Raw genomic sequence first — 24,998 nt, forward strand, 5'->3', positions numbered from 1 at the left:
CATAAGAATTGGGAGCAGGAATCGGCCATACGGCACCTCGAGCCTGCTCCGCCATTCAATAAGATCGTGGCTGATCTTCTACCTCAACTCCTCTTTCCTGCACTATCTCCATATCCCTTAATTCCCTTAAGATCTAAAAAATCTATCGCTCTCAGCCTTGAATACACTCAACGACTGAGCCTCCACGGCCCTCTGGGGTAGAGAATTCCAAAGATTCACCACCCTCTGAGTGAAGAAATTTCTCCTCATCTCAGTCCTAAATGGCCGGCCCCTTATCCTGAGACGGTGACCCCTGGTTCTAGACTCTCCAGCCAGGGGGAAACAGCTTTTGTTAGGATCAAACACTCCCAGGACAGATGTTTAACGCTGAAATGAAAACCGGAAATGCTGAAAAAGCTCAGCAGGTCAGGCAGCATCTGTGGAGAGAGAAACGGAGTTAACGTTTCAGGTCGATGACCTTTCTTCAGAACAGGAAGGTGTTGGGGATGAACAGCATTTAAGCCAGTACAGAGCCAGGGAAAGGGAGGGAGGGCAGCAAAAGAACAAGGGTACGGTTAGATGAAGAGAGGGGTGGCCGGAGGCTCGTGTGACGCAGAAACACTAGCATGGACCATTTGGGCTCAGCGGTCTGTTTCTCTGCTGTAAATACTAAGTATATGTAAAGGAGAAGGTCTGCGATAGGTTGGAGAGAAGGAGTGATTAACTGACACAGAGGATGATGGTGGAAGGCAAAAGGGGTGATAATGGGACAAGTAAAGGAAGCAAAGATGGGTGCAGAGCAGGTGTAAATGTTGTCTGAGAGAATGGGGCATTCCTGGAAGTGAAGTGGCAGTGAATCATAGAAATGTACGGCACAGAAGGAGGCCATTCGGCCCATCATGTCCGTGCCGGCCGAAAGAGTTAATCCAGCCTAACCCCACTTCCCAGCTCTTGGTCTGTAGCCCTGTAGGTTTCGGCACTTCAAGTGCATATCCAAGTAATTTTTAAATGCGATGAGGGTTTCTGCCTTGACCAGGCAGTGAGTTCTAGGCCCCAACCATCCTCTGGGTGAAGAAATTTCCCCTCTACTCTCCCCTAAACCTCCTACCAATTACTTTAAATCTATGCCTCCTGGTTGTTGACCTTGCTAAGGGAAATAGGTCCTTCCTATCCACTCTATCTGGGCCCCTCATAATTTTATACACCTCAATTAGATCTCCCCTCAGCCTCCTCTGTTCCAAAGAAAACAACCCCAGCCTCTCCAATCTTTCCTCATAGCTAAAATTCTCCAGTCCTGGCAAAATCATACCCTTAACGTTAAAAAAAAAATGCTTCACGGAAGGCATATGTATTTATTAATGACTTAGATGATCACATAGAAAGTCATATATCCAAATTTGCCGATGACACAAAGATAGGCGGCATTGTAAGCAGTGCAGATAAAAGCATAAATTACAAAGGGATATTGATAGATTAATTGAATGGGCAAAACTGTGGCAAATGGATTTCAATGTAAGCAAATGTGAGGTCACCCACTTTGGACCTGAAAAGGAGAGAACAGGGTACTTTCTAAATGGTGAAAGGCTAAAAACAGTGGAGGTCCAAAGAGACTTGGGCGGGGTGGGGGGGGGGGTTGGTGTTCAGGTACATAGATCATTAAAATGTCATGAACAGGTACAGAAAATAATCAAAAAGGCTACTGGGATGCTGGCCTTTTTATCTAGAGTACAAGGGGGTAGAAGTTATGCTGCAGCTGTACAAACCCTGGTTAGACCACACCTGGAGCACTGGGAGCAGTTCTGGGCACCACACCTTAGGAAGGATAGATTGGCCTCGGAGGGAGTGCAGCGTAGGTTTACCAGAATGATACCCGGACTCCAAGGGTTAAGTTACGAGGAGAGATTACACAAACTAGGGTTGTATTCCCTAGAATTTAGACGGTTAAGGGGGGGATTTGATTGAAGTTTTCAGGATATTAAGGGGAACAGATAGGGTAGGTAGAAAGAAACTATTTCCGCTGGTTGGGGAGTCTAGGACCAGGGGGCAGAGTCTAAAAATTAGAGCCAGACCTTTCAAGAGTGAAATTAGGAAATGCTTCTATATACACACACAACTCTGTTCTGCAAATTGCAATTGATGCTAGATCAATTGTTAATTTTAAATCTGAGATTGATAGATTTTTGTTAACCAAAGGTATTGAGGGATATGGGGCAAAGGCGGGTGGATGGAGTTAGGTCGCAGATCAGCCGTGATCTCACTGAATGGCGGAACAGGCTCGAGGGGCTCAATGGCCTCCTCCTGTTCCTATGGAAAACAGATCAGATAGAAAAGGGGAGGGATGAGGAGGAGTGACTAAAAGCTTAGTCAAAGTAATGGGTTTTGCGGTTTGTTTTTTGAAACGGTGGTGATGAGACTGAGGGAATTTCAGAGCGCAGGACTCAGGCGACCCAAGGCTTTGCGATCAATGGTGGAGTGGAGAGAGGGGAGGGCTCACGAGAGCCAGGGTCAGGAGAACATTGAGTTCTGGGGCTGGGAGGCTCGAGGAAGAACTGGATAGATATTTGGTGGAGATCATTCAAATCCCAGTTCAGTTTATAAAAAAATAAATAAATCTGGAAATAAATAAAGCTGGTTATCAGTAATAGTGAGCACGTAGCCGTCGGATTGTCGTAAAGAACCCAAACACGTCAACAATTGTAGTTTAAAATGAACCAAATCATTTCTAATCCTGTGTGCGGGATATCCAGTCAGAGCTATAAAATGTAATTTTGAAAACAGGAAATTGTTGGTCTTGGAGATCTTGCTTGTGAAACGTCAGTTTGATTTTGTAATTTTACTCTTTTTTTTCTCCCCCCCCCCCCCCCCCCCCCCACCCCCATCAACCCAACACTGCAGAAATGTGAACACAACTTGAGCAAGCCCGAGTTCAACCCCACCTCCATCAAGTTCAAGATTCAGCTGGTGGCTGTGTGAGTATGGCTCTTCGAGCTGAGACCTGGCCTTCGATTCAATGCTGTGCTGTTCATTGGGGCAGAAACTGAAGTCTGGCCTTAAAAGTTTGTAATTAAAAACTCACGGCTGCACTTGTTATCTAAGTTACATAGAGATCATAAGACGGAAACAGTCTGTCCTGTTTATCCTCCATATGAGCAGTATTCCTAATCCCATGTGCCCATCCTGTTCCAACATTCCCCTGTTCTTCTCCCCCTCCCCCCCCCCCCGCCCTTTCCCCGAAACAGGAGTAGGAGTAGGCCATTCGGCCCCTCGAGCCTGCTCCGCCATTTAATGAGATCATGGCTGATCATCCAAATTCAGTACCCTGTCCCTGCCTTCTCTCCATATCCCTTGATCCCTTTAGCCTTAAGAAATATATCTAACTCCTTCTTGAATATATTTAATGAATTGGCCTCTACTGCCTTCTGTGGTAGAGAATTCCACAGGTTCACCACTCTCTGGGTGAAGAAATTCCTCCTTATCTCTGTCCTAAATGGCTTACTCCTTATCCTTAGACTGTGACCCCTGGTTCTGGACTCCCCAACCATTGGGAACATCCTTCCTGCATCTAGTGTGTCCAGTCCTGTCAGAATTTTATTTATTATTCCCCCCGTTCTTACCCCCCTTCCTCCGTCCTTCTCTCCACCCCCCCCCCCCCCTTTCCTCCGACCACCTATCTAACCGATTGTTAAATGTTGCCATGGTCTCTGCTTCAATCAGTGGTACATTCCACAGCCTCCCAACTCTGTGTAGAAAGTTTCTCCTGCTCTGTGTCCTAAATCTTTCATTTAATCTTACATTGATGTCCCTTTATTCTAGACCCCGCTCAGTCACTGGAAACGATCTGCTTTTATCTACTCTGTCACATCCTTTCATAATTTTAAACTCCTCTTGAGTCTAAAGGCCATTTAATGTTCACAGAAAAGTTTTATGCAAGGGAAAATACCCATATTTATTTAGTGACTTTTCGCACCCAACAGAAATGGCCCAGAGATAGGAACATAAGAAATAGGAGCAGGAGTAGGCCAATCGGCCCCTCGAGCCTGCTCTGCCATTCAATAAGATCATGGCTGATCTGATCCTAACCGCCAATCTACTATCACAGAACCATCTCCTGAATCTAACAGAATTAGACACACGAAATAGGAGCAGGATCAGGCTACACGGCCCCTGGGCCCGCTCCGCTACCCACAGGGCCATGTCCGATCCGAACCTAGACTCATGTCCAAATTCCTGCCCGCTCCCCGTAACCCTTAATTCCCTTTACTTCTAGGAAACTGTCTATTTCTGTTTTAAATTTATGTAATGATGTAGCTTCTACAGCTTTTTGGGGCAGCATATTCCATGGACCTACCACCCTCTGAGTGAAGTAGTTCCTCCTCATCTCAGTTTTGAAAGAGCAGCCCCTTATTCTAAGACTATGCCCCCTAGTTCTAGTTTCACCCATCATCGGGAACATCCTCCCTGCATCCACCCGATCCAACCCCTTCACAATCTTGTATGTTTCAATAAGATCGCCTCTTATTCTTCTGAACTCCAATGAGTAGAGTCCCAATCTACTCAACCTCTCCTCATATGTCCATCCCCTCATCCCTGTGATTAACCGAGTGAACCTTCTTTGTACTGACTCGAGAGCAAGTATGTCCTTTCTTAAGTATGGACACCAAAACTGTACGCAGTATTCCAGGTGCGGTCTCACCAATACCTTGTACAACTGAAGCAATACCTCCCTATTTTTATATTCTATCCCCCTAGCAATGAAAGCCAACATTCCATTGGCCTTCTTAATCACTTGCTGCACCTGCATACTAACCTTTTGAGTTTCGTGCACCAGGACCCCCAGATCCCTTTGTACTTCAGTACTTTCCAGTTTCTTGCCATTAAGATAATAACTTGCTCTACGATTTTTCCTGCCAAAGTGCATAACCTCACACTTTCCAGTATTGTATTCCATCTGCCAAATCTCTGCCCACTTACTTAGCCTGTCTATGTCCCCTTGCAGGTTTCTTATGTCGTCCTCCTCACTCACTACTTTCCCTCCCATCTTGGTATCATCTGCAAACTTTGATATGTTACACTCGGTCCCCTCCTCCAAATCGTTAATATAGATTGTAAAGAGTTGGGGACTCAGCACTGACCCCTGCGGAACACCACTAGTTACTGATTGCCAGTCTGAGAATGAACCATTTATCCCAACTCTCTGCCTTCTGTTAGATAGCCAATCCTCTATCCATGCCAGAATATTACCCCCAATCCCGTGGTTTTTTATCTTAAGCAATAATCTTCATGTACAACTACCTACCTGTGAAATGCGGCCAACGTATAAATATTTGGCCAGCATATTGAACAAAACGTTGTACGCACAACAGTGAGGGGAATGGCGAGTTAATGGTTTGCTTTGGGTGGTGGTGTTTGAAGCTTTTGCCATGTTCTGAGCAATCTCTAGTTCAGTGCTGGGGTAGGGGAGAACAAGCATCGAGGGGGAGAACAAGCATCGAGGGGGAGAATTTAGCCAACTGAGCGGAGTTTTCTACTTAAGAAAAAACTGTATTAACGGTTCAGATTGGAATAGTGTCTCTCTTACGGAGGTCGTGCATTAGAGAGCAATGTCAAAGCAACTAAATGCACCGTGAGTCACCTCGTTGCATAATTTTACTTTATTTGATTGGCCCATCGCCACCCCTCTCAAACATTTAAAAACAATGTAATCTCTTTGTCACGGAGCCGGGTGAAATATCTCGCTGTGTCAGCTTAATAAATATCACAGCGATGTGCGTCTGTTTTTACAATGGGCCTGGCAGCTGAAAGGAGAAATGCTGCAGGAACCGGGTTTTATGGAGAGAGTTCCTGAGGCTGGGGTAAAGTAGCACAAAGTGTGGCCAGCGATGGCAGAGCAGGGAACGAGGACCTTCGGGGGGGGGGGGTGGGTGTACGAATGGGGGTTGGGGTTTCGGGAGGTAAAAGCTGAGCAATGGGAGGGAAAGGAAGAAAGACTTGCATTTCTATAGCGCCTTTCAGGATAACCCAAAGCGCTTTACAGCCAATGAAGTACTTTTGAAACACAGCAGCCAATTTACGCACAGCAAGCTCCCACAAACCAGCAATGTGATAATGACCAGATCATCTGTTTTAGTGATGTTGATTGAGGGATAAATATTGGCCCCAGGACACCGGGGAGAACTCCTCCCCCCCCCCCCCGCTCTTCTTCGAAATAGTGGCTGTGGGATCTTTTATGTCCACCCGTGAGGGCAGAGGGGACCTCGGTTTAACGTCTCATCCGAAAGAGGGCACCTCCGACAGTGCAGCACTCCCTCAGTACCGCCTTGGGAGTGTCAGCCTGGATTTTGGTGCTCAAGTCTCTGGAGTGGGGACTTGAACCCAGAGGCGAGGGTGCTACCAATGGAACCACGGCTGGCGGTGCGGGGGGCGAGAGATCAGCAGTTACATGACTCGCATCGCATAAAATGTGTCGGCGTACTTGTTCGTACGAGAGACCGCCAGTCCCGTGTCTGAACCGAGCTCCCGGGGTCTGCCTCTGCGCCGATCAGCAAGGCCGAGTGTTGAAACCACTGGGGTCTTTAAAAAAAAAAACATGTGGAAGTTGCTGCAGATGGCAATTGCTTCTTAAACATCCTTTTTATAAAAAAATAAAATTGACAAGACTCGCTCATAATCCTGTCGGGTTTGATTAAAAATGAATTTGGTGTACTATAAAGCGCGAGTCTGCAGGAAACCTGTTGGTCTCTTTTTTGCATTTTCTTCCTGTCATTTGCACAGCCCAGGGCCATCTGGATAGTGTAATGAAGTGTGGGACCTCAGCACTTGGATGAGCGTTCGCACCTATTTTTTTAAGGACGAACATTTTTACACCATAGCAGCAGCTTTACGATGGGGCTGCAATATCCCGTTTTTGCGGTTATAATTCCTCGAGACGTTTAAGACTCTTTATAAAGTGCCCAGGAGGTTGCAGGAGGGGTGGGAAACATCTGAGCGCTTCGTAAAACTAGGTTCGGCACTGCACCCAGAGTTCGGCCCCTTGCAGCGCGCGACCCAAGTCGCACAAGACTGCGAGCTTTAGGGCATCCCACTCCACTCCAAACGGGAGGTCGGGATCCAACTCCGCGATTGTACGGTTAGCTTTGCATCGCTCGCTGTTCTAACTGCAGCGAAAGTTCACCAGAAATTGGCAGCTTCAGCTTTTAATCTCGATTCTGTTCAGTTCCCCCGAGACTGACTGCTTCCACCCACCGCCCCCTGTGCGGAGCTTGAATCCGTTCGAAAGCCAAATGTTGCAGACTTCAATAAAGCCCTGGGCTTATTGACCTGCAGTCAGTCAGGGCGCCGTGTGCTAGTGTTGAACATCTGTCTGCCTGCGGTTTTTATTACCATGACTGCTCACAATCACACGCCAACCTTCTCGGCACAGCAGTGGCGCCTCCAGACAATGCAGAAAGGCAGCCGGATTTCAGTATCTTCGGTTGTTACTCCTGCCGCCTTCACTTAACCTGTGCAGTGGGACTGAATCGTAGCAGCAATGGTGCATTGCCATTGCTGTAAAGGGGATAACTCCAGAACAAGCATCTTTGCAGGACCAGGAGGCCTCAAGCCAGTGTTCCAGTGGGTCTGCGATGCGCTCTCTTCCCAACTTTGGAGTACAGTGTGCGGCTTTGGACACCCCATTATAGAAGGGATATTGAAGCGGTGGAGCAGGTACAATGTAGGTTTGCTGATATCAGGAAGGAGAACATAGTCTCCTGAGTCGATGACTTTTTTGTCTCTAAGATTGAGACCATCCGATCAGCTGCCTCTGCCACTTCCCTTCTTTCCCCTAGCCCACCGGGTTCCCCCTGCCCTAGCCCTGAACTCGCATCTTCTCCAGTTTCTCTCCAATCTCCCCTCTTGACCTCTCCACGCTCATCTTGTCCATGAGACCCACTTCCTGCCCCTTCGACCCTATTTCCACCAAACTGCTGACCACCCAACTTCCTTTTCTGGCTCCCATGTTAGCTGATATTGTTAACGGTTCTCTCTCCTCAGGTACTGTCCCCCTCTCCCTCAAATCTGCCATCATCACCCCCTCCTCGAAAAACCAACCCTTGACCCCCTCTGTCCTTACAAACTATTGCCCCATCTCCAACCTCCCTTTCCTCTCAAGTCCCTGAGTGTGTGGTCGCCTCCCAAATCCGTGCCCATCTTTCCCGCAACTCCATGTTTGAATCCCTCCAATCAGGTTTCCGCCCTTGTCACAGTACCGAAACTGCTCTCAAAGTCACAAATTACATCCTTTGTGACTGTGACAAAGGCAAACTATCCCTCCTTGTCCTTCTTGACTTGTCTGCAGCCTTCGACACGGCTGACCACTCCGTCCTTCTCCGATGCCTCTCCACCGTCGTCCAGCTGGGTGGGACTGCACTCGCCTGGTTCCATTCTTATCTATCTAATCGTAGCCAGAGAATCACCTGCAATGGCTTCTCTTCCCACCCCCACATCGTTACCTCTGGTGTCCCCCAAGGGTCTATCCTTGGCCCCCTCCTATTTCTCATCTACATGGTGCCCCTTGGCGACATCATCCGAAAACACATCATCCATTTCCACATGTACGCTGACCACACCCAGCTCTACCTCACCACTACTTCTCTCGACCCCTCCACGGTCTCTGAATTGACACTGCTTGTCCGACATCCAGTACTGGATGAGCAGAAATTTCCTCCAATTAAATATTGGGAAGACCGAAGCCATTGTTTTCGGTCCCCGTCACAAACTCCGTTCCCTAGCCACTGACTCCATCCCTCTCCCTAACATCTGTCTGAGGCTGAACCACACTGTTCGCAACCTTGGGGTCATATTTGACCCGGAAATGAGTTTCCAACCACATATCCGCAGCATAACTAAGAGCGCCTATTTCCACCTCCGTAACATCGCCCGTCTCCGCCCCGCCTCAGCTCATCCGCTGCTGAAACCCTCATCCATGCCTTTGTTACCTCTAGGCTTGACTATTCCAACACACTCCTGGCCGGCCTCTGACATTCTACCCTACGTAAACTTGAGGTGATCCAAAACTCGGCTGCCCGTGTCCTAACTCACACCAAGTCCTGTTCAACCATCACCCCTGTGCTCGTTGACCTACATTGGCTCCTGGTTAACGCCTCGATTTCAAAATTCTCATCCTTGTCTGCAAATCCCTCCATGGCCTTGCCCCTCCCTATCTCTGTAATCTCCTTCAGCCCCGCAAACCCCCGAGATCTCTGCGCTCCTCAGATTCTGCCCTCTTGAGCATCCCTGATTGTAATCGCTCCACCATTGACGGCCGTGCCTTCAGCTGCTGAGGCCCTAAGCTCTGGGACTCCCTCCCTAAACCCCTCTGCCTCTCTCCCCTCCTTTAAGATGCTCCTTAAAGCCTACCTCTGCTCTAATATCTTATGTGGCTCAGTGTCAAATTTTAGTCTTGTAACACTCCTGTGAAGCACCTTGAGACGTTTTACTACGTTACAAGTTATTGTTTAGAGACTGGCTTGAAAAACTGGGTCTGTAGAGAAGGTTAAAGGAGGAGTTGGAGGGAGTGGAGCGTAGATTTACCAGAATGGTACCTGGACTCCCAAGGGTTAAATTACGAGGAGAGCTTACACAAACTAGGGTTGCATTTCCTGGAATTTAGAAGGTTAAAGGGTGATTTGACCAAAGTTTTCAAGATATTAAGGGGAACAGATTGGGTAAGAAATCATAATCATAATCACTTTTATTGTCATTGTTAGTGCACAAGTGCAGTACAACGAAATGTAGGCTTGTGGCTCCCGAGAGTGTACATTTGGATTAAGACATTTAAACATTCAACATACATTTGGCTTGTAATACATTAACATAAACATAACCATAATAAAGTGCATTGGCAGATGTGCAGGCTTTAGAGTTTATTTGTGGAGTTCAGTAGGATGACAGCCCTGGGAAAGAAGCTGTTCCTAAATCTGGTCGTTCGGGTGCGAATGCATCTGTAGCGTTTCCCGGATGGCAGGGGGGCGAACAGACCGTGGCTGGGGTGGGTAGGGTCTTTGATGATGGTCCGTAAACAGCGTTTCTGGTATATGTGCTCTATGCTCTTAATATGTGCTCTTAAGAAATAGGAGCAGGAGTAGGCAAGTATATTCTTCCTTAGGTATGGAAACCAAAACTGTGCCCAGTACTCCAGCTGTGATCTCACCAGAGCCCTGTACAATTGGAGCAAGACTTCCTCACTCTTATACTCCAACCCCCTTGCAATAAAGGCCAACATGCTATTTGCCTTCCTAATTTGCTTGCTGTACCTGCGCGCTAACTTTCTGTTTCCTGTACACCAACATTTGATAGTTTCTCACCATTTAAAAAATATTCTGTTTTTTCTATAAAAGTGAATATCCTTACATTTCCCCACACTATACTCCATCTGCCACCTTCTTGCCCCACTCACTTGGAGCAGTCAGCAAAATTTAGGACACTGGTATTCGTGTAGCGATGGTAGAGATCCCATTCATGGGGGCACCTTGTAACATATAAATACGGATTGCCATCCCAGCATCTCGCGCACAATGGAAGGAGGCCATTTGGCCCATCGTGCCTGCGTCAGCTCTTTGAAAGAGCTATCCAATTACATGGAATATACGGCACAGAAACAGGCCATTCGGCCCAACCAGTCCATGCCGGCATTTATGCTCCACGCGAGCCTCCTCCCGTCTTTCCTCATCTAAATCTATCAGCGTAACCCTCTATTCCCTTCTCCCTCGTGTAATGCCCAGGCCCAGCCTCGCCTTAAATTCGCCTCAACCACTCCCTGTGGTAGTGAGTTCCACATTCTCACCACTCTGGGTAAAGAAGTTTCTCCTGAATTCCCTATTGGATTTTTTGGTGACGATCTTATATTGACGGCCTCTAGTTTTGCCCTTCCCCACAAGTGGAAACATTCTCTCTGTATCCACTCTATCAAAACCTTTCATAATTTTAAAGACCTCTATTAGGTCACCCTTCAGCCTTCTTTATTCAAGAGAAAAGAGACCCAGCCTGTTCACCCTTTCCTGATATGTATACCCTCGCATTTCTGGTATCATCCTTGTAAATCTTCTCTGCACCCTCTCCAGTGCCTCTATATCCTTTTTATAATATGGCGACCAGAACTGTACGCAGTACTCCAAGTGTGGTCTAACCAAGGTTCGATACAGGTTTAGCATAACTTCCCTACTTTTCAATTCTATCCCTCTAGAAATAAACCCGAGTGCTTGATTAGCTTTTTATTATGGCCTTGTTAACCTGTGTTGCTACTTTTAGTGATTTGTGTATTTGTACTCCGAGATCCCTTTGTTCCTCTACCCCACCTAGACTCGCACCCTCCAAGTGATAAGTGACCTCCCTATTCTTCCTACCAAAATGTAATACCTCACATTTATCTGTGTTGAACTTCATTTGCCAATTATTTGTCCATTCTGCAACTTTATTAATGTCCTCCTGTAACTTGTTGCTGTCCTCCTCAGTATTGACTGTTCCCCCCCAATTTAGTGTCATCCGCAAATTTAGAAATTGTGTTTTTGATTCCAAAGTCTAAATCGTTAATGTAAATTGTGAACAGCAGTGGTCCCAGCACTGATCCTTGTGGAACACCACTACCCACCTTCTGCCACTGGGAATAGCTACCCTTTACTCACACTCTCTGCTTTCTGTCCTGAAGCCAGCCAGCAATCCATTCTTCTCCTTGTCCCCTGACTCCGCATTCTCTGACCTTGTTCATCAGTCTATTATGTGGTACCTTTATTGAAGGCCTTTTGCAAATCTAGATAAATTACATCTACTGCATTACCCTTGTCTACTCTCCCTGTTACCTCTTCAAAAAATTCAATAAGGTTGGTCAAGCAAGATTTTCCCTTTTGAAATCCATGCTGACTATTCATTATTATACTTTTTGTTTCTAGATGTTCTTCTATTTTCTCCTTTAGTAAGGATTCCATTATTTTTCCTACCACCGATGTTAAGCTGACTGGTCTATAATTCACTGGACATGTTCTAACCCCCCTCTTAACTATAGGTATTACGTTAGCTATCCGCCAGTCCTCTGGCACTACACCTTTTTCTAACGAATTATTAAATGTGTAGAAATGCCTCTGCTATCTCTTCCCTAGATTCTTTTAAAATGTGTGGATGCAGTCCATCCAGACCAGATGTTTTATCCTCTTTTGAGTTTGATTAGTTTATTTAATATATCCCCTTTTTTTATTTTAAATGCACTTATCTCATTACTAATCTCATCATCCAATGTCATGTTCACGTGTTCTATCTCCCTGGTAAATACCGAAGCGAAATAATGATTTAATATTTCTGCCATCTCCCTATCGTTACCTGTGGTATTGTTCTGCCCATCCCCTAATGGCCCTATTCCCATCCCAACCTTCCTTTTTTTTATTGATGTGCCTGTAAGATATTTTACTATTTTGTTTTATGTTCCTTGATCATTTAAATTTCATAGTTTCTCTTTGCCTTCCTAATTGTTTTTTTGACTTCTCTCCTAATCCCTTCGTATTCTCTCTTACCATGCACTCCTCTGCTGTCTATGTACTTAACGTATGCCTCTTTCCCACTCCCTTGCTCTTGCACCATAGCCCTGCAGATTTTTCCTTTACAAGTATTTATCCAATTCCATTTTGAAAGTTTCTGTTGACTGCGCCACCCTTTCTGACAGTGTATTCCAGTTGCCTAGCCTGTAATCGCAAAGGAGAGGCAAAGGAGCGCTTCCTTGCATAAATGTCTCATTTTTGTTAGAGTCTTGGTGCCTTTTACTATAAAACAATTAATTTTTTTGTTGAAGATTAAATATTTATAAATCCATCAGCAGCCAGTCTCCGGTTGGCATCGTTTGGTTCGGTGACTTGTGTTACCAGCGGGAGCTCGCTTGTGGCCTGCTGGAGTCGCGCTGACACATGTCTGCAGAGTTTCAAACAACTGCCGTTCCAGAGACTTCAACACGTTGGGCTGGATAGCTTCAGACTCCTTCCCCTGCAGCAGTCATCGCCATGTGACACCGGGGACCTGCCCCTTACATTAAAAAAAATCCGTACATTTTTTGGTATAGTAAATGTATTTCTGATCGTTTTTACTGCCGGCGCCAGCACCGCAGTAAGGAGGTGAATTACATGGGGACACTGCTTATTTCCTGCTCCCCTTTATTATCCCTCCCTAGCGTACAATATCACTCCTAACCTTCCCTGTGCGTAGTCGTTTTAATATCCAGCTGGAAGTGTGATTTTTGCACTGAGCTGTGCGTCCCAGTGCAAGGTAATGCATTAATTATCCGTGCGGGGTTCCTGTGATGCATCTCTCCCTCGCGCCCAACGTTTCCAGATTCCCAGCGCGTTGAGTGCAGCAGAGAGTGGTATGTCCTGTTTACTTGGAGCATGTTCCCCCCCCCCCCCCCCCCCAGCAGATGCGTTCGACTTTTCTTTGGCTGCGCAAACTGCGGAAGCATACTGTGCTGTGGCCGCTCGTTCTCGCACTCTCCAAGCCTGCCCGAAACATCCCGACCGGGGGGGGTGGGGGGGAGAAAGAATTAACGTGCTTGCTGTCCGCGCGAACAATGTGTGGGGTGCTCTTGCTGGCTTTTATTTTAAAAGGGAGGAGGTGAAGCTCCAAAGTAGCTAGTGACTGGGGTAATGGGCCAGGAAAGGGACAATTGGCGTGGGATCGTCTAAAATTCAAAAACGCATGATTAAGTCGGCCTCTGAAAGAGAAATGTGAGGGCCGCTGCGGCCATATCCCAGCGGCGGCGCGAGGGCCTTAGTTTCCTCTGCTGATGCTGAGCTGCCGTTTTTTTTCAGTGGGTTTGAATGTTTGAATCGGCACAATCCTTCTTGCAGATGAGACGTTAAACCGAGGCCCCGTCTGCCCCCCCCCCCCCCCCCTCACGTGGATGTAAAAGATCCCAAGGCACTCTTTCGAAGAAGAGCAGGGGGGAGTTCTCCCCCTTGGTGTCCTGGTCAATATTTATCCCTCAATCAACATAACAAAAACAGATGATCTGGTCATTATAATATTGCTGTTTGTGGGAGCTTGCTGTGCGCAAATTGGCTGCCGCATTTCCTACATTACAACAGAGACTACACTTCTAAAGTACTTCATTGGCTGTAAAGCGCTTTGGGACGTGAAAGGCGCTATAGAAATGCAAGTCTTTAATAAAGGTAAATACATATTTTAGGGACAGTGGGGAGATTGTTGACTTAAGTCTTTTTGTGTTTGTAAATTCTGCTGTCTGGACATAAGTGGCGTTTTTTACACGTTCATGAGCAACCTGACGGTTAACAAGCAAAGCCCGGGAAGTGTTTAAACTGGTGCCTGTTCCCCACTAAAACAATTTGAGACTGAGTCTATTCGGATTTTTTTTTTTCGCAGGAACTATATTCCGGAGGTCCGAATTATGTCCATTCCCAACCTGCGCTTCATGAAGGCAAGTATGGTCTGATTTCCTGTTTTACTTGACCTGTGCATTGAATTTCCGCATTTGTGAGTGTAGTCACAAGGGAATCTCGTGCAGTCCATTCCCCATAATTAATATTAATTTGAAGTTTAATTAATGGAATGTATTTATGTCTCGGCCTCTGCTTTAATCAGCTATTGATCACCTTTGGTGCTGCAGCCCTTAATCTGCTGCAGCCCTGGGCCAGGTTAGCCCTGCTTTCCCAACTAGCTTCTGCCTTGTCCTGGTCAGACAGAGGTTTGAGTGTGGGGCAGGGATGGGGTGGTCGGAGGCGGCAGGGAGGTCGGAGTGCAGGGCGGCGGTTCGATGCGTTATAATGCCGTTGCTCTGGTTGCAGGAGAGCCAAGTGCTTCTGACGCTCACCAACCCCGTGGAGAACCTCACCCATGTTACTCTGTTGCCCTGCGAGGAGGCAGACCCTGACGACGTGCACAGCACTGCAAAGGTAACTCGGCCTAAAGGGAAACCTTTATCGCTAAAGCTCCCAACCTGTTGCGAAATGATTTGCTGCATTTCTGTACCCTCCGGCTTGTGCTGACGCTGCCTGGGGCTCCTCCACTGATGGGAGACTGGAATACGCACAAAGTCCCCACCCTTCCCCTCTAATAACCAATGGTTGTTGCCGCACTCCTATCCCTTGCCTCTGATATTCGGACCTGGACTGAACCAAATCCTTCTCCAGCCAACTGTTGGCAAAACTGAAGCCGTTCTTCCTGCCTCCTGTCGGCAGCTCCAGGCCACTGCCTCAACCCTTTGCAACTTTCACTCATCCCACTCCCAATCTTCACTCGCACTAAGTTTCACACTCCCATCGCCCCATTTACTCCCAGCTCAACTCGCTCCCTTTTCAGATTTCTCCGTGGCCTCGTCCCATCCTAGGATTCGCCTGCTTTAAGACCCTGCACACCCTCTCGGCTCCTCAACCACTGGGATCCTCTCTTCCCTCCGGCACTGGGATCTCCTCACCCCTCTCTCCCTCCGGCACTGGGATCCCCTCTCTCCCTCCGGCACTGGGATCCCCTCACCCCTCTCTCCCTCCGGCACTGGGATCCCCTCACCCCTCTCGCCCTCCGGCACTGGGATCCCCTCACCCCTCTCGCCCTCCGGCACTGGGATCCCCTCACCCCTCTCGCCCTCCGGCACTGGGATCCCCTCACCCCTCTCGCCCTCCGGCACTGGGATCCCCTCACCCCTCTCGCCCTCCGGCACTGGGATCCCCTCACCCCTCTTGCCCTCCGGCACTGGGATCCCCTCACCCCTTTCGCCCTCTCTTCCTCTAACTACTTTCAGCGTCGGAGTGGGAGGTGAGAAGAATTTGGGCCTGTGTTCGGCCTGTAAACAGAAGTAAAGTAACTGCTGCACTTGGGGCTGAAGGTGAGTGGCTGAGGATTGTTCACGGTGTTCACACTGAGAGGATTGTTTCCCGTGTTCACGGTGTTGGCACCGAGAGGATCGTTCCCACGTGTTACAGGATACATTCTTGGCAACACTCAGCCTTGTAAAGGCACCAGTTCCTGTTTTATTTTCGGTTGTCCCAAGTCCAAAGTAAAATTTAGTTGCAAAATTTCAAGCCTGCAAAAGTGTGATTGGCCGCCGCTGATTGGCGCCCCGTGTGATTGGCCGCCGCTGATTGGCGCCCGTGTGATTGGCTGCCGCTGATTGGCGCCCGTGTGATTGGCTGCCGCTGATTGGCGCCCGTGTGATTGGCTGCCGCTGATTGGCGCCCGTGTGATTGGCCGCCGCTGATTGGCGCCCGTGTGATTGGCTGCCGCTGATTGGCGCCCGTGTGATTGGCTGCCGCTGATTGGCGCCCGTGTGATTGGCTGCCGCTGATTGGCGCCCGTGTGATTGGCTGCCGCTGATTGGCGCCCGTGTGATTGGCTGCCGCTGATTGGCGCCCGTGTGATTGGCTGCCGCTGATTGGCGCCCGTGTGATTGGCTGCCGCTGATTGGCGCCCGTGTGATTGGCTGCCGCTGATTGGTGCCCGTGTGATTGGCTGCCGCTGATTGGCGCCCGTGTGATTGGCCGCCGCTGATTGGCGCCCGTGTGATTGGCCGCCGCTGATTGGCGCCCGTGTGATTGGCCGCCGCTGATTGGCGCCCGTGTGATTGGCCGCCGCTGATTGGCGCCCGTGTGATTGGCCGCCGCTGATTGGCGCCCGTGTGATTGGCCGCCGCTGATTGGCGCCCGTGTGATTGGCCGCCGCTGATTGGCGCCCGTGTGATTGGCCGCCGCTGATTGGCGCCCGTGTGATTGGCCGCCGCTGATTGGCGCCCGTGTGATTGGCCGCCGCTGATTGGCGCCCGTGTGATTGGCCGCCGCTGATTGGCGCCCGTGTGATTGGCCGCCGCTGATTGGCGCCCGTGTGATTGGCCGCCGCTGATTGGCACCCGTGTGATTGGCCGCCGCTGATTGGCGCCCGTGTGATTGGCCGCCGCTGATTGGCGCCCGTGATTGGCCGCCGCTGATTGGCGCCCGTGTGATTGGCCGCTGCTCTATTCCCAGCCCGTGCGATTGGCCGCCGCTGATTCAAGCCCTGTTCTGTCTCTGTTGCAGGTGGTGCTTCCTTCGAAGGAGATTATCCTGGCCGGGAAAGACGCTGCAGCTGAATACGATGAACTGGCTGAGCCGCAGGATTTCCACGATGACCCAGAGTGAGTGATGAGCACGGATCATAAACTAGAGAACAAACCAAGGGGCAGGGGCTGGCTTTACGGCGAACAGGTTTACTGCCATGAAAATGTCCGCTGACCACGCACAGTAATAATCCCATTTGGCGGTTTAAAAGTTTCCTTTTCCCGAGTCCTGGAATGTTAGATGCACATTTACACATCATTTGCTCAACATTTTACTGCCCCCCGCCCCCCCCCCCCCCTCCCAGACCTGCAAGGCTCTGTTGGGTGCAAGTTTGCAAGTAGTGGGTGCCGTTTGGTACCAGCACCTCCACAATTTACTACCCCACCCTCCCATCTGGTATGCACCCCCCCCTTTTCAATTGACCCCAACCTCAACAGCTTTTTGGGGGGTTGGGGGTGAAAGAGTTCCAGATTTCCACCACCCTTTGTGCGAAGAACTGCTTCCCAACATCCCCTGAACAGCCTGGAACTAATTTTAAGGTTGTGCCCCTTGTTCTGGAGCTCCCTGCTGCTCATCCAATGGTGTCGGGGATCATTATCATCTGCTCGAGCAGGCAGGTGAGGCCTCAGTTTAACGTCATTTGATCAACAGCCCCTCCGACAGTGCGGCGCTCCCTCAGCACTGCCCCTCCGACAGTGCGGCGCTCCCTCAGCACTGCCCCTCCGACAGTGCGGTGCTCCCTCAGCACTGCCCCTCCGACAGTGCGGCGCTCCCTCAGTACTGCCCCTCCGACAGTGCGGCGCTCCCTCAGCACTGCCCCTCCGACAGTGCGGCGCTCCCTCAGCACTGCCCCTCCGACAGTGCGGCGCTCCCTCAGCACTGCCCCTCCGACAGTGCGGCGCTCCCTCAGCACTGCCCCTCCGACAGTGCGGCGCTCCCTCAGTACTGCCCCTCCGACAGTGCGGCGCTCCCTCAGCACTGCCCCTCCGACAGTGCGGCGCTCCCTCAGCACTGCCCCTCCGACAGTGCGGCGCTCCCTCAGCACTGCCCCTCCGACAGTGCGGCGCTCCCTCAGCACTGCCCCTCCGACAGTGCGGCGCTCCCTCAGCACTGCCCCTCCGACAGTGCGGCGCTCCCTCAGCACTGCCCCTCCGACAGTGCGGCGCTCCCTCAGCACTGCCCCTCCGACAGTGCGGCGCTCTCTCAGCGCTGACCCTCCGACAGTGCGGCGCTCCCTCAGCACTGAAATATCCGCCTGGATTTTTGTGCTCCAGTCTCTGGAGTGGGGACTTGAAACCACAACCTTTTGACTCCCAGGCGGGAGTGCGGCCCACTGAGATCAGCTGATGCAGAGGTCAAACAATTAAAAAAAATTTTGAGGATGTAACTGGTAAAATAGATAAGGGAGAACCAGTGGATGTGGTGTATTTGGACTTTCAGAAGGCTTTCGATAAGGTCCCGCATAAGAGATTAGCGTGTAAAGTTAAAGCACATGGGATAGAGTCATAGAGTCATACAGCACGGATAGAGGCCCTTCGGCCCATCGTGTCCGCGCCGGCCATCAAGCCCTGTCTAATCTAATCCCATATTCCAGCATTTGGCCCGTAGCCTTGTATGCTATGGCATTTCAAGTGCACATCCAAATGCTTCTTAAATGTTGTGAGGGTTTCTGCCTCCACAACCCTTTCAGGCAGTGAGTTCCAGACTCCAACCACCCTCTGGGTGAAAAAGTTCTTTCTCAAATCCCCTCTAAACCTCCCGCCCTTTACCTTGAATCTATGCCCCCTAGTTATCGACCCCTCTACTAAGGGAAAAAGCTCCTCAGCATCCATCCTATCTATGCCCCTCATAATTTTGTACACCTCAATCATGTCCCCCCTCAGCCTCCTCAGCTCCAAGGAAAACAAACCCAACCTGCCCAGTCTCTCTTCATAGCTGAAGCGCTCCAGCCCTGGTAACATCCTGGTGAACCTCCTCTGCACCCTCTCTAACGTGATCACATCCTTCCTGTAGTGTGGCGACCAGAACTGCACACAATATTCCAGCTGTGGCCTAACCAGTGTTTTATACAGCTCCATCATAACCTCCTTGCTCTTATATTCAATGCCTCGGCTAATGAAGGCAAGTATCCCATATGCCTTTTTTACCACCTTATCCACCTGTTCCGCCGCCTTCAGGGATCTGTGTACTTGCACACCCAGATCCCTCTGACCCTCCGTCTTGCCTAGGGTCTTTCCATTCATTGTGTATTCCTTTGCCTTGTTAGTCCCCCCAAAGTGCATCACCTCGCACTTTTCCGGGTTAAATTCCATTTGCCACTGTTCCGCCCATCTGACCAACCCATCTATATCGTCCTGCAGACTGAGGCTACCCTCCTCGCTATTTACCACCCTACCAATTTTTGTATCATCCGCGAACTTACTGATCATACCCTTTACATTCATATCCAAGTCATTAATGTAGACCACAAACAGCAAGGGACCCAGCACCGATCCCTGTGGTACCCCACTGGCCACAGGCTTCCAGTCACAAAAACAACCTTCGACCATCACCCTCTGCCTTCTGCCACTAAGCCAGTTTTGTATCCAATGTGCCAAGGCACCCTGGATTCCATGGGCTCTTACCTTCTTGACCAGTCTCCTGTGCGGGACTTTATCGAAGGCCTTACTGAAATCCATGTATACCACATCCACTGCGTTACCCTCATCCACACACCTAGTCACCCCCTCAAAAAATTCAATCAAATTAGTCAGACATGATCTTCCCTTGACAAAGCCATGTTGACTATCCCTGATTAATCCTTGCCTCTCCAAGTGGAGACACATTTTGTCCCTCAGGATTTTTTCCAATAATTTTCCTACCACTGATGTTAGGCTCACTGGCCTGTAGTTCCCCGGTTTTTCCCTACTACCCTTCTTGAATAATGGTACTACATTAGCGGTTCTCCAGTCCTCTGGCACATCCCCTGTGGCCAGAGAGGTCCTGAATATATGTGTTAGAGCCCCCGCAATCTCCTCCTTTGCCTCACACAGCAGCCTGGGATACATTTCATCCGGGCCTGGGGATTTATCCATTTTTAGGCCAGCTAAAACCGCCAATACCTCCCCCCGCTCGATGTTAATATGTTCGAGCATATCACAGTCCCCCCGCCCTATTTCTATGTCTACATCGTCCTTCTCCATAGTGAAAACAGACGCAAAAAATTCATTCAGAACCCCTCCTACATCTTGGGGGGTAAGGATTGGGGGGTAAGGTACTGACTTGGATAGAGAACTGGTTGGCAGACAGGAAGCAAAGAGTTGGAATAAACAGGTCTTTTTCCGAGTGGCAGGCAGTGACCAGTGGGGCACCGCAGGGATCGGTGCTAGGACCCCAGCTATTCACAACATATATTAATGATCTAGACGAGGGAACTAGATGTAATATCTCCAAATTTGCAGATGAGACAAAGCTGGGTGGGAGTGTGTGCTGTGAGGAGGATGCCGAGAAACTCCAGGATGATTTGGACAGGTTGGGTGATTGAGCAGATGCATGGCAGATGCAGTATAATGTGGATAAATGCGCGGTTATCCACTTTGGTGGCAAAAACAGGAAGGCAGATTATTATTTGAATGGCAATAGATTGAGAGAAGGGGAAGTGCAACGAGACCTGGGTGTCCTTGTGCACCAGTCACTGAAGGTAAGCATGCAGGTGCAGCAGGCGGTTAAGAAAGCAAATGGTATGTTGGCCTTCATAGCAAGAGGGTTCGAGTACAGGAACAAGGATGTCTTGCTACAGTTGTACAGGGCCTTGGTGAGACCACATCTTGAGTATTGTGTGCAGTTTTGGTCGCCTTATCTGAGGAAGGATGTTCTTGCCATGGAGGGAGTGCAGCGAAGATTCACCAGACTGATGAGATGTTAAACCGAGGCTCCGTCTGCCCCCTCGGAAAGATGCCACGGCCACTATTGAAGGAAGCGCAGGGGGGGATTCTCCCTCGTGTCCTCGGCCAACATCCCCCTCTCTCGACAGAAGAGATTAACCGGCCGTTCATCTCGACGCTGTCCGAGAGATCTTGCTGTGCACAAAATGGCTGCCGCGCTTGCCCACATAACACTGATCATTGCACTTCAGGTAAAGCCCAGAGTTGGAGGCACCTGGAGACATCTCGGTCATCGTTCCCTTTAAGCTGCGCGGCCAAGCAACGCTCCAGGGATCCCGCGCAGCCGGCTTTCCGATGTAAAAACCGCGCATGCGAGAGGGCACATTGATCTTAACATATAAATGCAAGTATTGTCATTTCGGTTTTTTTTTTACATTAATTCTATGCTGAGCTCACTGACGGGCTTTGTGAATCTGCGGTATGGGCAGACATGGAGGCGAGCAGGTGAATGGAGGCTAGTAGTGATTTATTTTCTTTTTAAACGTGTGGGTGTCGCTGGCAAGGCCATATCTATCGACCGCCTCTGGTTGCCCAGAGAAGGTGGTGGTGGGTCTCCTACCTTGAACCACCAACAGGTAAAACTTGTATTTATGTAGCGCCTTTAACGTAGTAAAACGTCCCCAGGGCGCTTCACAGGAGCGATTATCAAACAAAATTTGACACCGAGACACATAAGGAGATATTAGGGCAGGTGACCAAAAGCTTGGTCAAAGAGGTAGGTTTTAAGGAGCGTCTTAAAGGAGGAGAGAGGCAGAGAGGTTAAGGGAGGGAATTCCAGAGCTTAGGGCCTCGGCAGCTGAAGGCACAGCCGTCAACGGTGGAGCGATGGAAATCAGGGCTGCTCGAGGGCAGAATTAGAGGAGTGCAGAGATCGCTGGGTGGGGGATTTGTGGGGCTGGAGGAGGCGACAGAGCTGGAGAGGGGCCAGGCCAATGGAGACCGCTGCAATCTCCCCTTGTGATGGTGCTGCCCCCCAGTGGAGTTGGGCAGTGGAGCGATGAAGGTAATGGAGAGGTGCTCGGTGTGTGTCATGTAGAGCTCGGGGGGCAAGCAAGTGGCCAGCGCGTCAGTCGCCGCTCCCTCCGCCAGGCTGTGTGGGAACTGAATCACTAAAGGATCCTGGCAACATCTGGATTGCAGATATCCCAACACAAACCCTGGCGAAACATCACCAGGGAGAAAGACGGGGGAGGAGGTCACTTTAGTACAGTGCACAATGTTCTAATTTTAAAAATTTACAGCATTTTCAAAAGGGAATTGGATAAATACTTGACGAGGAGAAGTTTTCAGGGCTATGGGGAGAGAGTGGGGGAGTGGGACTGGTTGGAGAGCTCGTTCAGAGGCCGAATGGCCTCCTTCTGTGCTGTATGGTTCTACAAGGTTTGCCAAATAAATATCAAGACCTGTCTCTCCCATCTCAGCATCGTGGCCTTCCGAAAATCCAACAAGATCGGCCTCTTCATCAAAGTCATCCCTCAGGAGGAGAGCGGCAACGTCAATGTCAGCTTCAAGCTGCGGTACGACTTCAAGAACCTGACTGGGCCCATCCGGCCCGCGGAGGAGGGCGAGCAGAGCGCCGAGGTCATCTGGCTGACCCAGCACGTGGACCTGAGCCTCGGGCCGCTGGCCGCCTGAGAGCGCCGGGGTCCGCGTGTGACCGGACGGGCGGACGGACTGGTGGGTGACGACCCCTCTCCTCTTTTCCCCCCCCCTCTCTCTTTCCCCCCCCCTCTCTCTTTCCCCCCCCCCCCCCTCTCTTTCCCCCCCCCCCCGCTGCCTCCCCTTTCCTGGACAGACGGACGGGTTGCGGGTGGACCCCATCCCCTTTTCCCAGACAGACTGCGGGTCCCCCCCGCAAACCCGGTCTCGCTCGCAGCTTCTCACCCTGGACCAGAGCCCCCATGAGAAGCAGGAGCCCGCGCCGTGCCGCGCTGCGGTGAACTCACTGAGCTGCCGACGGGGAAAGTCTCGGCCCGGTTGCCTCAGTAAACCCCCTGACACTCGGAGAGCGAGCGCGACCGGATCCACGCCCTCTGTTCATCCTAAAAAAATTAGCCCCTCGTGTCACGAGCGCGAGTCTTTCTGGAATTCTCCGGGTGCCCCTCGGGAATCTCTGCAGAAGGAATGACCGGGATGTGCTCGGATAACTCGTGTCCCGGATAGAACAGGCGCAGATTGGATTCCTGCATTACAACAAGTGACCAGACTTCAGAACTGCTTCATGGGCTGCAAAGGGCTGGGGGCTGCCCTGAGGCGGTGAGAGGCGCTGGAGAAACGCGAGTCTGTCTTCAGTTGCACGTTTTTGTACAGTGTGGTTTTTAAAAAAATATATTCTCGGACTTGGTAAGCTCTTAGAATGATGTTTGTGCGCAGGTTATAAAGGATGGTCACACTACACAATGCGACACTTGCACACACCTACACGCCAATGTTAATTTTTTTGGGGTGCGCTGCCCCCGTCAAGGCGCTGCCTGGGCCGTTCACGTTTCCGCACACGCCTGGTTTTCTTCCATTTCAACAGCCAGTGAGCCGGCTGCACGTGACCCCCCGGACAGCTGTGGGGCCGTGCAGCTTAACAGGAGCATTGGCGCACGCACACACGCACACACACACACACACACACCAGCCGAGGGAAGGGGTGGGTGCGAGACAGCCCGACGGGCGGGGAGGGTGGGAGGTGGTATCGAGACTCCCGCAGCAGCACCGCTGGAGCGAGCCGCATGTTATTTCTAACGCTCCCAGGGGTTTGGGCGTGGGAGCAGTCGGCACCTCGTGCTGTCGGGGGGGGGGGGGGGGGGGGGGGGCCGGGGGACTGCGAGCAACGCCCCCTATCTCCTTGCGCTGGGCTCACGTACACTCCTGGTTGCAGCACGCTGCGGCGCTCGCAGTATAACTCGGGTCCAGTCCCTGCGCCGCTCAGCACGTACCGATCTCAAAGACCCGTCGCCCCGGGAACTACAGCTGGGGCGGAACGTCGCTTTTGGTCGCTGCCTTTACGCTGCACATAAAGGGGGAAATGCAGTGACAGAAACCTCCTGCTCACGTCATTGCCGTTCCTGCATTTAACCCATAGTCAGCGCGTCATTGTTAAACTCTGCTAATGGAACATTGGAGTCGAGGGCGTAACGGCCGTTCACCTCATCAGTCCCGTTCCTCCAGTACCCCGACTCTCCCACCGAACCCACTCCCTCCAGTACCCCGACTCGCCCATCGAACTCCCTCCAGTACCCCGATTCTCCCATCGAACTCCCTCCAGTACCCCGACTCTCCCATCGAACCCCCCCTCTCCCTCCAGTACCCCTACTCTCCCATCGAACTCCCTCCAGTACCCCAACTCTCCCATCGAACCCCCTCCCTCCAGTACCCCAACTCTCCCATCGAACCCCCCTCCCTCCAGTACCCCGACTCTCCCATCGAACCCCCCCCACTCCCTCCAGTACCCCAACTCTCCCACTGAACCCACTCCCTCCAGTACCCCAACTCTCCCATCGAACCCCCCCTCCCTCCAGTACCCCAACTCTCCCATCGAACCCCCCCTCCCTCCAGTACCCCAACTCTCCCACCGAACCCACTCCCTCCAGTACCCCAACTCTCCCACCGAACCCACTCCCTCCAGTACCCCAACTCTCCCCATCGACCCCCCCAATTACTGCCCATATGACGCTGGGTGTAAGCGAGTTTGCTACTGCCTGTAACCATTGTGCTGTGACTATTAGCGATATTCTAGTGTATTAAAATATAACTTATGTATGGACTTAAAACAATAAATACGAGATTAAAGACCAGGCTGTCTCTTGTACTGTTTTTAGGCTGGTATCACTCTTGGTGCAGCGTTGGGACTGGTCCGATACAAGCATCGAGAAACAGGCCATTCGGCCCCTCTGATCGGTGCCGGTGTTGGTGCTCCACACGAGCCTCCTCCCACCCTACTGCATCTCACCCTAACAGCATCTCCTCCTATTCCTTTCTCCCTCGTGTTTATCTAGCCTCCCCTTAAATGTATCTCTGCCTTTCGCCTCGCCCACTCCCCGTGGTAGCGAGT

General features: G+C 50.6%; 1 protein-coding gene across 2 annotated transcripts in view; it reads left to right on the forward strand.

Moving 5' to 3' along the window:
• dctn4 (dynactin 4) overlaps positions 1-24,741 on the forward strand; it is a 59,837-nt gene extending 35,096 nt beyond the window's left edge. For both annotated transcript variants that reach the window (XM_085996011.1, XM_085996012.1), the window contains 5 exons: positions 2,875-2,948; positions 14,371-14,425; positions 14,793-14,900; positions 17,013-17,110; positions 22,378-24,741. In XM_085996011.1, the coding sequence (XP_085852137.1) occupies positions 2,875-2,948; positions 14,371-14,425; positions 14,793-14,900; positions 17,013-17,110; positions 22,378-22,591 (549 nt within the window). In that variant the 3' untranslated portion in view covers positions 22,592-24,741. The remainder of the gene's footprint in view (positions 1-2,874; positions 2,949-14,370; positions 14,426-14,792; positions 14,901-17,012; positions 17,111-22,377) is intronic.
• Positions 24,742-24,998: the final 257 nt, after the last annotated feature.

This window comes from Somniosus microcephalus, chromosome 8 (assembly GCF_052327205.1).
Source record: "Somniosus microcephalus isolate GS21.2 chromosome 8, FLI_Smic_1.0, whole genome shotgun sequence".
NCBI lineage: Eukaryota > Metazoa > Chordata > Chondrichthyes > Squaliformes > Somniosidae > Somniosus > Somniosus microcephalus.